At 39.5% G+C, this 17,065-nt stretch overlaps 1 protein-coding gene across 3 annotated transcripts in view; it reads left to right on the forward strand.

Annotated features, from left to right (window-relative positions):
- The window catches only part of Ash1l (ASH1 like histone lysine methyltransferase), a 131,140-nt gene that overhangs the window by 47,661 nt on the left and 66,414 nt on the right, over positions 1–17,065 (forward strand). For all 3 annotated transcript variants that reach the window (XM_076932732.1, XM_034500429.2, XM_076932731.1), the window contains exon 5: positions 7,849–8,584. In XM_076932732.1, the coding sequence (XP_076788847.1) occupies positions 7,849–8,584 (736 nt within the window). The remainder of the gene's footprint in view (positions 1–7,848; positions 8,585–17,065) is intronic.

Below are 17,065 nucleotides of genomic sequence, written 5' to 3' on the forward strand. Positions count from 1 at the left end.
TCCGTATGGCCTAATATAAAACATAGCCTGGAGAAGTGGCTTAGGGGATAAAGTGACTGCACTCACAAGCACAAGAATCTGAGTTGGTGCCTCAGCACCCACACAAAGGCTATGTATAGCAAACATGTCTGTGACTTCAGTGCTAAAGTATGGAGACAGGCCAGTTTAATTAAATCGATGAATTCCAGGTTCAGAAAAAAGAAAGTGAAGATGGAAAAAGACACCCAACATTGGCCTCTGGCCCCTTCAAGCATATACATATACACATGTATATATACATGTACCTGCATGCATGTGTGCATATACTACCTACACAAACATATACATACAGCATACATATCTATAAAAAGACAGTATGATATAAGTGAAAGAATAGAGAGTCAGATCCTGGGCCTGAACAGCTTCCTAACAAGTCATTCTAGACCGCTGTCCTCAGAAGGCCAATCACCAAGTAATAGAGAAAAGCAGAAAAGGAATATTTATCCTCCGTACCTATATTAGGAGAGGTACAGAAAATCCAATGACCTCCCTCCTCTAAGTCTGTCATCAGAGTCCTAACATGAGGTTTAGGTTTACATAGATGAGAAATAATAGGCATAAAAAAAAAATAGTCCTGATGCTAGAGAAGCTAGAGAAGTGGCCTGGTGGTTCAGAGCACTTACCCTTGCAGGGGACCGGAATTCCTAACATCACATGGCACCTCACCATAGCTTTACCAGAGTAAGTTAAACGTGGTCGTGCACACTTTTAATTCCAGTATTCAGTCAGCAGAGGCAGGCAAATCTCTGAGTTTGAGGCCAGCCTAATCTACATTGTGAGTTCCTGTCACAAACAAACAGAAAGAGAGAAGGAGAGAAACAGAGAGACAGAGAAAGAACCAAAGAATGAAAAGAAAGGAAGGAAGGAAGGAAGGAAGAAAGAAAGAAAGAAAGGAAAAGGAAAAGGAAAAAGGAAAAGGAAAAAGGAAAAAAGAAAAGATCCTTCAGTCTCCAGGCTCCAGCAAGGTGTTGGTATTGGTAAAATTTTCCTGACAATAAATTTTCTTCTCTGGCTCACTCAAGGGCCCTAGCCATTTCCATAAGGGAAAATTGTCTCCTTTATCTGGTAGCAAAGATAGCTAAACAGAAGGGCAAAAAAAATTTTTTTGTTCTTTGTGATAGTTTTAATGAGAACAGCCTCCATGGGCTCATCTATTTGAATATTTGGTTTTCAGGTATTGGAACTACTTGGTGAGAGTTAGTAGATGTGGCCTTGCTGGAGTAGCAAGTATCTCTGTCATGGTAATGGGCTTTCAGGTTTCAAAAAGTCACAGTTGGCTCAGTCTCTTTTACTTGATGCCTCCATCTTTTGGATAAGATGTATACTCTGAGCTACTCTTCCACTACCATGTCTGCCTTCTGCTGTGCATCCCACAATAATGATCATGGACTCACCCTCTAAAACTGTAATCAAGTCCTCTATTAAATGCTTTCCTTTATAAGCTGCCTTGGTCATGTGTCTCTTCATAGCAATACAACAGTAACTAAGACACCCGTTTATTCCAATCACTTGAGAGAGAGAACAGCCAGAACTTTGGGAGTTCACTGCCAGCCAGGTCTACATAGTGAAACTCTGTCTCTAAGAAAAGAAAAGGAGAATTTATTCCTGCCAGGACTACAACATATAATATGGTTTAATAAAACAGAAAGTCTAGAAATTGGGTCTTTGTGCTTGTATTGTAGGTAACAGTGTATGTCTCCAAGGCTATTAATCTATTACAACAAATTCATAAAAAATTTAAAAAGCTTTAAAAAAACAAAAATAGAAATCATATATACTTTTTAAAAACACTTTATTATATTTATTTATTATAGTACTTGTGTGGAAAAGGCACAGGACAGAGGTCAAAGGACAATTTATGTAAGTCAGTAATACCTTTCTGCCTTCTGGGTTCCAGGGATGTAACTCAGGTCATGAGGCCTGGTAGCAAGTGACTTTACCCACTGAGCTGTCTGGATGACCCTATACATTGCCTTTTGATTCATTTCTGGTTAGGGTGTTGTTGGTTGTTATGCATGTGTTGTTCAGCTATTTTAAGACCCAAGGTTTTATTGTATAGTTGAAGGTGGCCTAGAATCATTGTGTAGTTTGGCCTGGGCTAGAAATGAAAGAAGTCCTGTCTCAATCTCAGAAGTAGGACAATTACTGAGTGAACTAGCCCCTCCTGCCCTTTCAGTGTATTCCTCACAAACTTGAAGACAAGTCTTTTAACCCAAATAACAGCTAGCTGGTTTTATGAAGAGAGAGGACTGTATTCCATGGAAATTTTAACTTGAAATAGGTTTCTGTGAAATTTTTAAAACCATAAAATGTAGAAGGAAGTCTACTTGACCTTGGGATAGACAAAGATTTCCTTTGATCTCCCCATTCCACCCCATCCCCAAGACAGTTTCTCTGGGGGGAAATATAGCCTGGCTGTCCTGGAACATGCCCTGTAGACCAGGCTGGCCTCAAACTCACAGAGAGCCACCTGCCTCTGCATCTTGGGTGCTGGGACTAATCGAGAGTGTGCTCCACTACCACCCAGCAAAGATTTCTGAGCCAGGCATGGGGTTCAGAGTTTGTGATCCTAGCACTCTGGAGGCTAGGGTAAAAGGAACATTGAGTTTAAGACCAACCTAAAGTACATAGAGAGGTTCAGCACTTTGCATAGCATTATGATGTATGTGTATGATCCCAGCACTAGGCTCTAGAGACAAGAGTTTCAATTTGGAACCAGCCTTTAATACATTTATAGTAAAATAGGAAAGAAGGAAGAAAGGGAGGGAGGGAGGGAGGGAAGGAGGGAGAGAGGAAGGGAGGGAAGAACCATTATTTTAGTGGGTCATGGATGTGATTCACACCTGGAATTTCCATGCTTACGTAGGCCTATGTTCCCTACTACTCTAGAGGCTGATAACATGCCCATGTAAGACCTTAGGCTTAAGCCTAAGTAACTGGGGACAAACAAGTAAAAGAATAAGAATAAAATTTTCTTCACCAGTTTAAAAAAAAGAAACATTTTCTTTTTATTATTGGTTAAAGCTAAGATTCCTGCCACTAGAGAGGATGAGGCAGGCAGATAACTACTATTTCTTAGCTACCCTGGGCTATGTATTGATACCCTACCCCATCCCCCCAAAAAACAGATGAAAGCTTGGTGTGCTGCTGCATGCCTGTAGTTCTGTCAGTTGGAAGGTAGATGTAGGAGCTCAAAGCCAGTCTGGGCTATATGAGACCCTAAAAACAGGATCTTAGGAAGCAGTAAGAGAGAGACGGGGGGTCGGGGGGAAGCATATGCTAACCAAAAGAAGAGGAGGGAGAAGAAGAAATAAAAAGTACAAGCAACGCTGGTTGACAGAGTCTAATAAGAGGAAAGCAAACTGGCCTTTGATCCCAGCACTTAGGAGGAAGAGACAGGTGGATGTCCATGAATTTGGGGCCAGCCTGGGTTAAAGAATAAGACTCCTTTTCATTTTAAAAGAAAAGAAAAAGATTTGCATATAAGCTAGGAAAATAGGGAAGGATGAGATAGTTCACTAAAAGCACGTGCTACTAAATTTAAAGATTTAATTGTGATTTAAGACCCCCACATGATAGACACCCATAAGTTGTCTTCTGGTCTCTCCAAACATGAGCTATTACACAAATACTTCATCCACACAAAGTAAGTTAAATTTTATACCCCATAATTTCCCGTTTTCATTCAATCAATTAATTTGGTTTTTTTCCCCCTAGATAGGATTTCTCTTCATAGCCTTGGCTATCCCAGGCTGGCCTCAAACTTACAAAGATTTTCCTGCCTCTGCTTCCTTAGTGCTGGGATTAAAGACATGTGCCGCCACCACCACCTGTCTAATCAATTTTTAAAAAGAAAAAAAAAAAGATAGAACAAGGGACACAAGGGATGGCTCAGCAGTTAAGAGCACTTGCTGTCTTAGAGAGGACCTTAATTCTGTTCCCAGGATCCACATAGTTGTTTACAGCTATCTCTGACTCCAGAGACAGGGAAACAATCTCTGTCTTTTGGCCCAGGAAAGAATTTCATGCATTTGGTACACTTAAATATATACTGGGTCTGGAAAGATGTCTGGTGGCTAAGAGCACTTGAGTGTAGAGATCCCAACACTTCTTGCTCTTAGAAAAGACCCCAGTTCACAGGATACATGTGGTTGTTGACATGCATAAATCCAAGGCCTCTTCTGACCTCCACAGGCATCAAGCAAGTACATGGTACGACAACATGAAGATAAAACATACAAAAATGAACAAACAAAAAAATAAATAAAGACAAAATACAGGAACAACTGAGGGGGAAAACTAATACACATAAAACCAATAAAGTTAAAAATTGCAGAATTGTTAATTTTTAAAATTATTTGTGTATTTAGGGTGTATGCACATGTGTGTGGAGGTCAGAGGACAGCTCACAGGAGTATATTTTCTCCTTTCACCATGTATGTTCTGGAGCTAGAACTCAGGTCCTCAAGCTTAGCCACATTGACCTGTCTTGATGATGTGAAATTGCAGATTTTTTTTCAAGTATTGGGAGGCCATTTCTGAGAACAGAGAAGAGTTAAAAGTTTGACAACACATGGAACTTTTGGACCTAGATGGTAATTTGGTAGGAGGAACATATATGTAACTAGAGCTATAGTAAGAGGCTAATAGTTCCTGTGGCTGAACTTCTGTGTCTTACAGTTCCCCTGCAAATGACAACCAGCAGCAGCCCTATATGTAGATAAGGCCATAACCATTGACTTAAATTTTATACCCCCTCTATTAGGGTTCTTTAAAGGAACAGAACTGATTTAATGGGGTGGGGGGAGAAGACATATACATGTATACATGCATACATATATCTATAGAGTTTATAAATGTAGCATGTATAAATTATACATATGATTTATTAAAATGACTTACAGGATGAACTTTCACTTTCTTTTTTTTTTTTTGGTTTTTCGAGACAGGGTTTCTCTATGTAGTCCTGGCTGTCCTGGAACTCACTCTGTAGACCAGGCTGGCCTCGAACTCACAGAGATCCACCTGCCCCTGCCTCCCAAGTGCTGGGATTAAAGGCACGCGCCACCACTGCCCGGCTTGAGCTTTCACTTTCATTAGACAAGAATTGGGAATGAAAGAGGTTTGTAGCAGGAGGATCATTTATCAGTACTGATCAGGATTTGGCTTAGTGTGGTTGATCTCAGTTCTGGTTCTGCAAAATAATTCAAAGAATTGTTGATTTAGGGCTACTATCTGTCTCAGATGACACTTCTACTCCAGGACGAATCTTTAACTTCATAAATAATTACCCTATGGGACTTGGGGCAACAGTGAGTGCAGATTTAGGATAATGGCTTCTCTCTCGTTCAGCTTTGAAAAGATGATGAGATAGGTTAGATAAACAATTCATTTACTGATTAAGCTTTCTATGTGCAGCATTAATTGGGTAATCCAAAGGAAAAGATAGACAGAAAGGAGACAGAAAGACTTTCCCCTGGCTGCCGTCAGCCTTTGGCACTTGCTAAGATAGGAATCACTTTTATTAGCAGAGATAGATTCCAAGTGCCTGTTTCAGGAATACAGCCAAATAATAAGACTTTATTCTCCAATTTTCTATTATATGAAATTTTAGAGACACAAATATCTGTATTGAGAGGAAACAGAAACAGTGGGTTACCTCCTAGACCTGCTCCCATGATCATTGGAAATGTTTTTGATTTTCTGTGTTAGGCAGTAGGGAAGTTGTTTCTGTGTACTTGTTCATACATGCAAGACATGTTCAGAGGACAACTTTCAGAAACTAGTTCTTACACTGGGTCTTGGGGCTAAGGTTCTCTATTTCCACTGTGGGCCCTACGATTAGCACTAAGTTTATCAGCAAATACTTTTTAATCTCAAGTCTATCTTAAACCATCTAGAACTAATTTTAATATTTTTGGACAGAGTTTTGCTATGGCTGGCTGTCCTGGTTCCCACTATATAGCCCAGGCTCATTTGAAATCTGTGGCAATTTTTCTGGGTCAGGCTCCTGCATTCTAAGGTTATAGATATAAGCCACCATGCATGTCAGCTAATTCCCCATTTTTAAAAACATAAATAAATTCACTGATTATAAAACTCTAAGACCTGTGGATATTAATAGTAGTCTATGAGTTTAGAACTACCTTAGTTTCTTTCCTGTGATTAAAAATACCCTGCCAGAAGAACCTTTAGGGCAGTTCAAGGTACAATTCATTTTGGTGGGGAAGTCAAGGCAGCAGGAGCCTGCTGAAGCAGCTGTTGATATGATGTCCACAATCAGGAAATGGAGAGGGATAAATGCAAGCTGCTATTCTGTTTCCTTACTCAGTGCTTAACAGTATAGGATCCCGTTTAAAAGAGATATGGCCCTCAGAGTGTGTGGAGAGGGTCTTCCCACTTTAACTAAACCAAGTTGGGGCTAAAGAGATGGCGCAGCAGGTAAGCAAGTGCTTACCTGACAACCTGAGTTCAGCCCCCAAAGTCCACATTGCCATGGAGGAAGTGCTGAAGACAGAAAGTTGTCCTTTGATCTTCATGCATACACTGTTCCATGTACTAATGCACATCATGCACACAGTAAAAACAAAAACTCTTTAAAAAGATAATCTCCTACGATTATCCTGAGATAATCTGTTCAGAACCCCACCAGAACACTGCCCCTTGTGAACCTGACACCCAAACATAACCACTTTTAAGCTATGACTTTTATCCCTTTTCCACACAATCTCAGGATGTGAAATATAGTCAGTCCAACTTTTAAAGTGTCCATCCCTAGAAAAGTCCTTGGAGCTAGAGAAATGATTTTAGTGATTCACTACACTTAATGTTTTTAAAAAGGATATGTGTTTGGTTCTAATTAAAAATAGTAAGATGGATATCTCGTGAGAAGTAGCAAGATTAATATCCTTCCTCCTTCCCCTCGCTCCCCACACAAGTGTAAGTTTAGATCCACATGAACATATAAACAAACAAAAACCATAGGTATGGTATATGACTTAATTCTAAGAGGTAGGAGGATAACCTTACATAGTGAATTCCAGGCCAGCCTGGAAACAGTATGTAACACCCTGTTTAAAAACGATAGAGAAGGGAAGGGAAAGAACCCGTCTTGCTCAGGATTTAGCTGAGTGGTAAACAACTTGCTTCAAATGGGCAAGTCTCTGAATTTGATCCCCAGTACTCAGAAAGAAAGACAAGTTTGGATCTTTATCCAGTCTTTAGCTGTCTAGTCTTTAATACTTCTTTATCTTTTGTCAGTATAGAAAATCATTTAGCCAGGCATGGTACACACTTGTAATTGCAGCACTTGGGGACATTGATGTAAGGATTAAGAATTTAAGATGATCCACTAATAGAGTGACTTAAAACATAGTAGACTTAAAGCCATCCCAAGCTCCAGAAAACCCATCTTAACCAAGTCAGTAAGGGCTGGAAGATGGGTTGGTGGTTAGAGCTCTGCTGCTCACTAGCTTCTGCAGAGCTGACTCCTCTCTTCTGGCCTCCATGGGCAGCTTTATGAATATGCAATACACACACATATACATAAGTCAGAAATAAAGATTTAATTAATAAAGTTTAAAGCTGGTTGGTTACCTATAATCCTAGCACTCAAGAGGCAGAGGCAAAGAGGATTAGTCATTAGTTAGTTCAAGACCAGCCTGGTTTGCATAGTGAATTCTAAGCCAGCAGAGGCTTCAAAGCACAACCTTGTCTCAAAAGACTAAGAAACAAACATAAAGAGGCAAAGTAATTTAGATAACGAAGTGATCAAATTTTTGTCTGTGTGTGCTGTGTTGTCTTTTTTAGTGAATGGAATTCCTTCCAGAAGTCCCAGATTGGTTGCTTCTATGGATGATTCTGTAGACAGTCTGTTGCAGCGGATAGTACAACATGATGAGCAGGAGTCCGTGGAGAAAAACGGTGATGCTTCCATTACAGCTGTGTCTGCACCACCTTCTTCCAGCCCAGGCCATAGCTACAGCAAAGAGCGAGCCCTAGGGAAATCAGAGAGTCTGCTAGTGCCTGCAGTCCCGAGTGACCCTTGTAATAACATTACACTTCTTTCTGAAAAGTTAGCAAGTAGATGTTCCCCTCATCATATCAAGAGAAGTGTTGTTGAAGCTATGCAGCGCCAAGCTCGGAAAATGTGCAATTATGACAAAATCTTAGCCACCAAGAAAAACCTGGACCATGTCAATAAAATTTTAAAAGCCAAAAAACTTCAAAGGCAGGCCAGGACAGGAAACAATTTTGTGAAACGCAGACCAGGTAGACCTCGGAAATGTCCCCTCCAAGCTGTGGTATCAATGCAAGCATTCCAGGCTGCCCAGTTTGTCAACCCAGAACTGAATGAAGGTGAAGAAGTGTCACTGCACCTAAGTCCAGACACAGTTACAGATGTGATCGAGGCTGTGGTTCAGAGTGTGAACCTTAATTCAGAACATAAGAAGGGGTTGAAGAGGAAAAATTGGCTGTTAGAAGAACAGACTAGAAAAAAGCAGAAGACATTGCCAGAGGAAGAAGAACAAGAAAACAATAAAAGGTAATATTTTTCTTAAAATATTATGATCTGAATAACAGCAGTTAACTTCTTTATTTTATGACTTATTTTCCTTGTGTGTGTGCATGCATGCTATGGCAGATATAGGGTAACCCCAAGGACCACCAATGGGGCCTTTCCCAGCATGTGGATCCCAGGCATCAAACTCAGTTCATCAGCTCCCTTCCCCCAGCCTAAGCGTCTCCAAATTGTAATTTATCTGTGTAACCAAATCTTAAAACCTGCTTTTTACTATGGGGAAATGATTTGGATGAGATACTTAGGCATGACAGTAATTCCAGGCTAAAGGAGAATGAGCTAGAGTTGTAAGGTCAATCCAAGTGGTACTAACCTTGTATTGCAAGTCACCCTAAGCCACATACTATAGTTAGACCCTTTCTTAAACATAAGGTGGCCAAAAAACACATGTACATGCATGTAAAAAGTAAAAGAGCTTAAAGATTCAAAATACACTGCCCCCCCCCCCAAAAAAAAAAACAACTTTTTTTGAGGCTTTTTTTTTTTTTTACTTTGTAGCCTGACTAGCCTAGAACTTAAACTATGTAGACCAGGCTAGCTTTGCTCTCAGAAATGTCAGCCTGCTTCTGTCTCTAAGGTATGAGTTATGTGCCACTATACCCAGCTTCAATCCATTGATCAGTCCCTTCCTCCCTTCTTTTCTGTACCTCCCTTCTCCCTTACTCTCACACTCGCTGTGTGTGTATGTGTGTGTGTGTGTGGTGGTATTTTGTTTTCTGCTTTGCAGTTTGGATGTTGCTGAGATGGGATCTCATAACAACTCCCTGTACTGCCTTTTGCCTCCTAACCTTGTAACCTCCCCTGAAACCTAACATCCTGCTTTCTGTTTTGTGATATTTTTTGGCTACTCTCAGTACTGCTTATAAGTGAAATCATATAGTATTTGTCTATTTGTGACTGGTTTATTTCACTGAATATGGTGTCCTCAAAGGAACTTGTTACAGAGCCTTCTTAAAGACTCTCTTGGATCTGTTTTCTTTTCTGAGTCCTGACTTTTCCACTCATTTTCTTTTGTATAATACCAGAACCTAAAATATATTTTCTCTGGTACAGTGAGCTTTTCCACTCCTTCTCTGACTCTTCCTTTCTTTTGGCATGTAGCTCCTCACAAACAGTGAAGCAGCTTTTTTTCTTTCTTCCTCTTCCATCTTCCCTCCAGACAGCTGTGGAGATGTGCAGCTTATCTGCCCTGCAATTTTTCTTTTCTCTTTTTAACATTTAAAAAATTTTTTTTCTATAGTCAGTTATTATGGCACAGGCTTTTAATCACAGCACTCAGGAGGTAGAAACAAGACGATCTCTGAGTTTAAGGCCAGACTGGTAGATACAGCCAGTGCCAGGGAAGCTAGGACTACATAGAGAGACCCTTGTCTCAAGATTAATAAATTGATTAGTTGTTGAGGTTTGGTCTTTGACTTTGTAGTATAAAACTAAGTGCGGGCTCCAAGACCTGGTTGCCCCCAAGTTTATTTCCAATTGGTAAATAAAGATGCCAACAGCCAGTACCGCGGCAGAAGTACAAACATAGTCTGGTTTTAGAGTTTCCAGGGCTGGGTGGGTTCCCACAGGGGCCAAATAAGGAGGAAGAGAAAGTTGCCATGGGTTAGGAGTCAAGAAAACATGACTCTGAGGGCTGGCTAATTGGAATTAAGAGCAGCCCAGATGAAACATAGTAAATAATAACTTAATAAATAATAACATAGTAAATAACTCAGGGTTATCGATAAAAAATAGATTTTAATAACATAAAGGGTAGATATTTGCCCTATTGTTGATTAAGGTGTGTGTCTTTTATCCAGGAAGTAAATGGTCAAAGTTGGGAAAGAAACACCAGATTGGGATTAAAAATTCTACAGTAATTAGTAAATTGATATGTGTATGAGTGTTTGCCTACATTTATGGCTGTGCATCACTTGCATGCCTGGTGTCCACAGAGGCCAAAATAAAGTACCAGGTCTCCTGGAACTAGAGTCACATTCATGCATGAATGCTGAGATGCAAACCTCGGTCCTCTAGAAGCAGCCAGTGCTCTTAACCGCTGAGCAGCTCTTTAGTTCCTAAGTGGTTTGTTTGTTTGTTTGTTTTACATCCAAGAAGGTAATTATTTCATAAAATATCAAAACAACAACCATGAAAGGAAAGAGTTGGTTATCTCCTTCCATCATGTGGGTTCTAGGAACTGAACTCAAGGCAGGCTTGGCAGCAGCTATCTTTACCCATTGAGCCATATCACTAGTCTTATAGTTTCTTATTGTTTGGTTGTCTTGGTTTTTATTTTTGTTGTTGTTCTTGGTTTAGGTTTAGTTGGTTTGTTTGGGAGGGGGTTGTAGTTGGGGTAAAATTTTGTTTTTGGTATTTGTTTTTGTGACAAGGTCTCACTACATATCCCAATCTGGTCTGGAACTTGGTATGTAGAATTTACAGGGATCTGGCTACCACTACTGGAATTAAAGGCAATGCACCACAATGCTTGGATTGATAATTTCTGGATGTATAATGTTTTTCCTTTAAAAATTTTAAATTAGATTCATGCATTTCATATGTGAGTGTTTTGCCTGCCTATATGTATGTGCCAGTACATGCAGGCTTGGTATCTTTGGAGGTCAGACAAGTTCCCCTAGTATTGGAGTTAAAGCTGGTTATAAACCACCATTTGTCTGCGAAAAATTGGATCCTCTCTGAGAACAAGTGCTCTTAACCACTGAGCCGTCTTTCCATCTCCAAATTTAATTCATGGTTGTTGGGTTGTTTTGTTTTGCTTAATGTATATGGGTGTTTTGTCTGAATGTTTGTGTGTGTACCACATGCATGCCTGATACTCATGGAGACCAGAAAATGTCAGATCTCATGGGGCTGGAGTTAAAGACAGTTGTAAACTGCCATGTGAGTTATGAGAATCAAATCTGGGACCTCTGGAAAAACAGCCAGGGCTCTTAACTTCTGAGCCGTCTGTTTCTCCAGCCCCTGAAAAAGTGTATGATATTTATAAAGTTTGTTTTATTTTCCAAAAGGTTTAAAGGTATTATGAAAGGGCAGTAGGTTTTGTGTGTGTGTATTTTGCCATCATGTGTGTGCCTGTTGCCCATAGTAGCCGTAAGAAGGCATCAGATTACTTGGACCTAGAGTTACAGATAGTTAATAAGCTACCATATGGATGCTATTGCTGGAAAGTTTCCTCTGGAAGAGCAGCAAGTGCTCTACCCCCAATGAGCGGTATTTCTAGCCCCTAAGTGTTTTGTTTTATGAAATCTCAAAAACAGCAACCATAAGAATAAACATTGTTATATATACCAACAAACATCCTGACAAACAAAACATAAGTCCACTATGGTAGGGTATATTTATAAGACATGCTGTTCATAAATTACTGGTGTCCAGAATATATAAAGAAATTAAGGGGCTGGAGAGATGGCTCAGTGGTTAAAGAGCACTGACTGCTCTTCCAGAGGTCATGAGTTCAATTCCCAGCAACCACATGGTGGCTCACGACCTTCTATAATGGAATCTGATGCCTTTATCTGGTGTGTCTGAAGATAGCTACAGTGTACTCCCATACATTAGACAGACAGACAGACAGACAGAGACAGACAGACATTAAACAGGTGGCCCATGAATGTAATCTCACATTCATGATGTGGACAGGAGGATCTTTGAGGGTTTTTTGTTGTTGTTGTTTTTTTAATTACCTGTTTTGCTGTATACATTTGAATGCAGGTACCCACAGAGGCCAGAAAGGAATATCAGATACCTTCGTCTGAACTTAGAAGCAGTTATGAATTGCTTGACATGGTACCGAGAACTAAACTCAGGTCCTCTTAAAGAACCATTTGAGCTCTAAACTGCTGAGCCATTTTTACAACCAGGTATCAGGATTATTGCAAGTTGTAATGAGAGTTCAGCCAGAGTTACAAAGCAAGACTGTGTCAAAAAAAAAAAAAAAAAAAAAAAAAAAAAAAAAAAACCAAACCAACAACAGCCTAAGAAACAAGACATGGCTATGCTCAAAAGTTTGAGATTAGCCTCACCTGTATAATAAGTTCAGAGTCAGCCTGTAGTACATGAGAGAAATACTAACACTCTGGTCCTGTAGTTCAGTTGAAGGAGGGTTTGCCTAACATGGGTTTGATCTCTAGCACCACATAGTGTACAGTTGTAAACCCCAGCTCTAGGAAGGTGGATGCAGGAAGATCCAGATGTGTAGCAAGTTCAAGGCCATCGTGGTCTGAAAAAACAAAAAGCAAGTAAATAAATAACAACAACAAAACAAACCCCAAAAGTTAGAAGAGATGTATTTTGATGATACAGCTCTTACATATTATGCTACAAACCCTGTGTTCAATCTCCAGACCTCCAGATAGAACAGTTCTTAAACTGTGATGGTCCCATAGAGCAGAGTCACTATATTACTCACAAGTCGGATGACAGAGCAAGACTGGAATCTATTTGGCTCTCCATGAGGAAGGAAAGGTAGCAATCTAGTCCAGAGGATTAGGGCCTGAGCAGGAGCAGGAAAGCACTGCTGCGGAGAGATCTTCCTGGGGCAATATATCAAAGACCACCAAGGTTACTTAAAATAGCTATTCTGGACCTCACAACTAATTTAATGGCATTCTAGATATGGGTATTTGGCTTCAGTTCTAATGTTTTATTTGCTTGTCTTTGTAGGCAGGGTCTCACTGCATTGACTTGACTTTGACCTTGCTTTCATAGTATTGACAGGCCTTGAATTCACCATCCTTTTTGCTTTAGCCTCTAGTGTCTGCTTTCCTTTCTTTAATTTTTATTGCTTTTGTTTTTTCTTTAATGCTTAGTAGTATACCGTTTTATATATGTTCGAGGTTTTCATTATCCATTCATTTGTTCTCAGACAGCACTGGACAGAGCAGCAGCAAACATGGAGGGCAGCATCTCAGTGGGAGGATATGAAGCTTTCTGGGTCTGTTCTCAGAAGTAGAATGTTAGGTCATATTGTAGTCCTATGTTCTATTTTTTTGAAGAATCTCCAAACTGGTTTCCACAATGGCTATATTAATTTTTTTTCACTTGGGGCTAGTTCCTATGCAATGGTCATTCTATTCAGAAAGCTCTTACCTGCTCACAGTCTTAAAGAATGTTCCCTACTTTCTTCTTGGCTAATGGTTCTCCATCTTCCTAGTGCTGCAACCCTTTGAAAGGCTGTGGTGACCCCCAACCATAAAATTATTTTTGTTGCTACTTCACAGTTGTAATTTTCCTACTGTTGTGAATCTTAATGTAAATATCTGATATGCATGATATCCTATTTGCCATCCCTATGAAAACGTCAGTCAACCCCCTACCCCAGGGGATCATGACCCACAGGTTGAGAACTGTTGTTTTAGATACTGAGTGTTTCAAGTCTTAAATTGAGGTCTTTGATAAATTTTGAATTGATTTTTTTTGTGCCAGATGAAAGATGCCAGTCTAACTTTATCCTGTGTCTGTAGATAATCCTTTTTGCCAGCATTATGTGTTGAATATGTTGTATTTCTTCCGATGTGTGTTTGTACTTACGTGGGTATAGCTTTGTCCTTTTGCTTCTTGAGCCTCTGTTTTATTCCATTGGTCCACCTGGCAGCACCACGCTCTTTATCACTACATCTCTGTAGGACTGGTATCAACATTCCTTCAAAAGTGTTCTTCCTAGCAATGTTTTGGCCATGTGTGGTCTTTTTGGTTCCATATGAATTCCTTTTTTTTTTTTTCCTGACCTGTGAAATGTGACACCAAAATTTTGATCAGGTATTAATTTAAACCTGTAAAATAATTTTGGTAGGATAACCATTTTCCCAATATTCTGCCAATTCCAGAGCATGAAGGTCTTTCCATTATCTTACATTTTCTTTCATTTCTTTTTTCAGTATCTTGAATTTTTCATTTTAGAGCTCTATCTCAGGATTATCATTGCTGTGATAGAGCACCATGACCATTCAACTTGAGAAGGAAAGGGTTTATTTGGCTTACACTTCCACACTTTAGTCCGTCACTGAATAAAGTCAGGAGAGGAAGTCTGTTTCAGATATTCAGAAAGGAAATGCATTAGTTTCTAACCATCCTCTCGTATGCTAGGAAGACCTCAGGTTCAGTTCCATCTAACAGTTCTTCATCAAAAGCAGTGAGGCCAAGAACTTAAGCTGGGCAGAGCTTGGAGGACAGGGGCTGATGAAGAGGCCATGCATGGGTGCTGATTACTGGCTTGCTCAACCTGCTTTCTTATAGAACACAAGACCACCAGCCCAGAGATGGCACCACTAAGAATGGCCTCCCTCCCACATCAATCACTAATTAAGAAATGCCTTCCAGGCTTGGGCTGCACTCAGATCTGATAGAGGCATTTTTGGTTCATTGCAGTTTTTGTTTTTTGTTTTTTCAAAGCAGGGCTTCTCTGTGTTACTGTCCTGGAATTTGCTCTGTAGACCAGGCTAGCCTCAAACTCACAGAGATCCACCTGCCTCTACCTCCTGAGTTCTGGGATTAAAGGTATGCTCTGTAACCACCAAGGTTTTTCTTTTCTTTTTTTCCTTTCTTTTTTTTTTTTTTCTTTTAGTAGCTTTTCTTTTTCTCTCATACATTACAATAGACTGAAGCTTCCCATCCCACCCCTCCTCCTAGTCCCTTCCCCACCTACCCTCATCCCAAGAGCAATTCCTTCTCTATTTCCCTTTAAAACAAAAAGCAAACAAAGAAACTAAAACAGAGCAGGCCTCCCACAGTTACACTGAACATGGCCTAACAAGATACAATTTTAGACTGGACACAAACATTTATAATCATGGCTGGACATGGCAACCCAGTAGGAAGAAAAGCATCACAAGTTTAGGCAAAAGAGTCAGATAACCTCTATTCCCATTGTTGGGAATAAGACAGCAACATGGAGACATCTTCTTAATTGAGGTTTCCTCTAAGATGTTTTTTGCTTGTGTCAAGTTGACATAAAACTATCCAGCACGAGGTCTTTTTTAGTAAGATATATTTCTAAATATTTAATTTCTTTGAAGGTGTTTGTTTGTATGTTTGTTTGTTGAGACAGTGACTTTCTACATCGCCCTGGCTGACCTCAAAATCACCATGTAAACCAGGTTGGCCTAGAACTCACAGAGATTTTCCTGCTTCTACCTTCTGAGTGTTGCGATTAAAGACATGAGCCACCATGCCTGACTTGGAGTTATTTTGAATGAGATAGTTTTCCTAAATTTCTTTCTCTGAGAGTCCATTGTTGGTATTTATTACATATGAAGTCTATTGGGTTTTTTTATATATTTTCTTTGTATCCTGTAATCTTACAATGTTTATTAAGACGTAGAATTTTTAGTAGAGTCTACAGGGTTTTTTAAGTAAAAAATTACCTCATCTACAAATACGGCTTGACTTTTTTCCTATCTTTAGCTTTGTGCCTTTCTCCTATCTAATTGTAGTTAAGACTTTGAACACGGTATCTGATTAGAGAGGAACAGGTGTACATCCTTGTTGAACTTCTGATTTTAGAAGAAATGCTCTGTTCGTCTCTATTGAGTTTCTTGCCAATGTTTGTTACATAAACTTAGTTATCTGGAGGGATGTTTCATCTGTTCTTAAAGTCTCCAATACTGTCATGTTGAACTTTGTCAAAAGCCTTTTTCGGCATCACTTAAAATTATTACGTGGATGGTTTTTGTTAAGTCTATATGATGTGGCACATTTATTGATTTTGTCTATGTTGAACCAGTCTTGACTTTCTGATAGCAAGCCCATTTCTTTATAATGTATAATCTTAATGTATTCCTGGTTTTGTTAGAAATTATTTTGTTGAGAATTTTTGCATCTTTGTTTATCAAAGAAATTACTCTGTAATTTTCTCTTTGTATGTCTGTCTTTATCTGCTTTTGATTTCAAATTAATACTTTATTCATAGAATGAATTTGCTAGGGTTCTTTCTATTTTGTAGAACAAGTTAATAATTGGTATACAGTCTCCTTTGAAAATTTAGCCGGGCGGTGGTGGCACACGCCTTTAATCCCAGCACTTGGGAGGCATAGGCAGGCGGATTTCTGAGTTCAAGGCCAGCCTGGTCTACAGAGTAAGTTCCAGGACAGCCAGGACTACACAGAGAAACCCTGTCTCAAAAAAAAAAAAAACCAACCAACCAACCAAACAAACAAAAAAAAGAAAAAAGAAAATTTGATGCAATGCATCAGTGACTCTGGTCTTGGACTTTTCTTCAGCTGGAGGAAGGCTAGTGATTCTAGTTCTATGTTATTACTTGTAGTGAGTTTCTTTAAGTTACTTATCTGTATTTAGTTGTGATGGAAATTTACTTAGAAATTCTTCTGTTCTCAGTTATCCAGCTTTTTAGGTTATAAGTTTTATTTTAAATTTTTTTTTTACTCAGTGTCTCAATATAAATTCAGTGTCCCTTGCTGTCCTTTAACTCACTCTGTAGACCAGGCT

This window comes from Arvicanthis niloticus, chromosome 4, assembly GCF_011762505.2.
Source record: "Arvicanthis niloticus isolate mArvNil1 chromosome 4, mArvNil1.pat.X, whole genome shotgun sequence".
Classification (NCBI taxonomy): Eukaryota; Metazoa; Chordata; class Mammalia; order Rodentia; family Muridae; genus Arvicanthis; species Arvicanthis niloticus.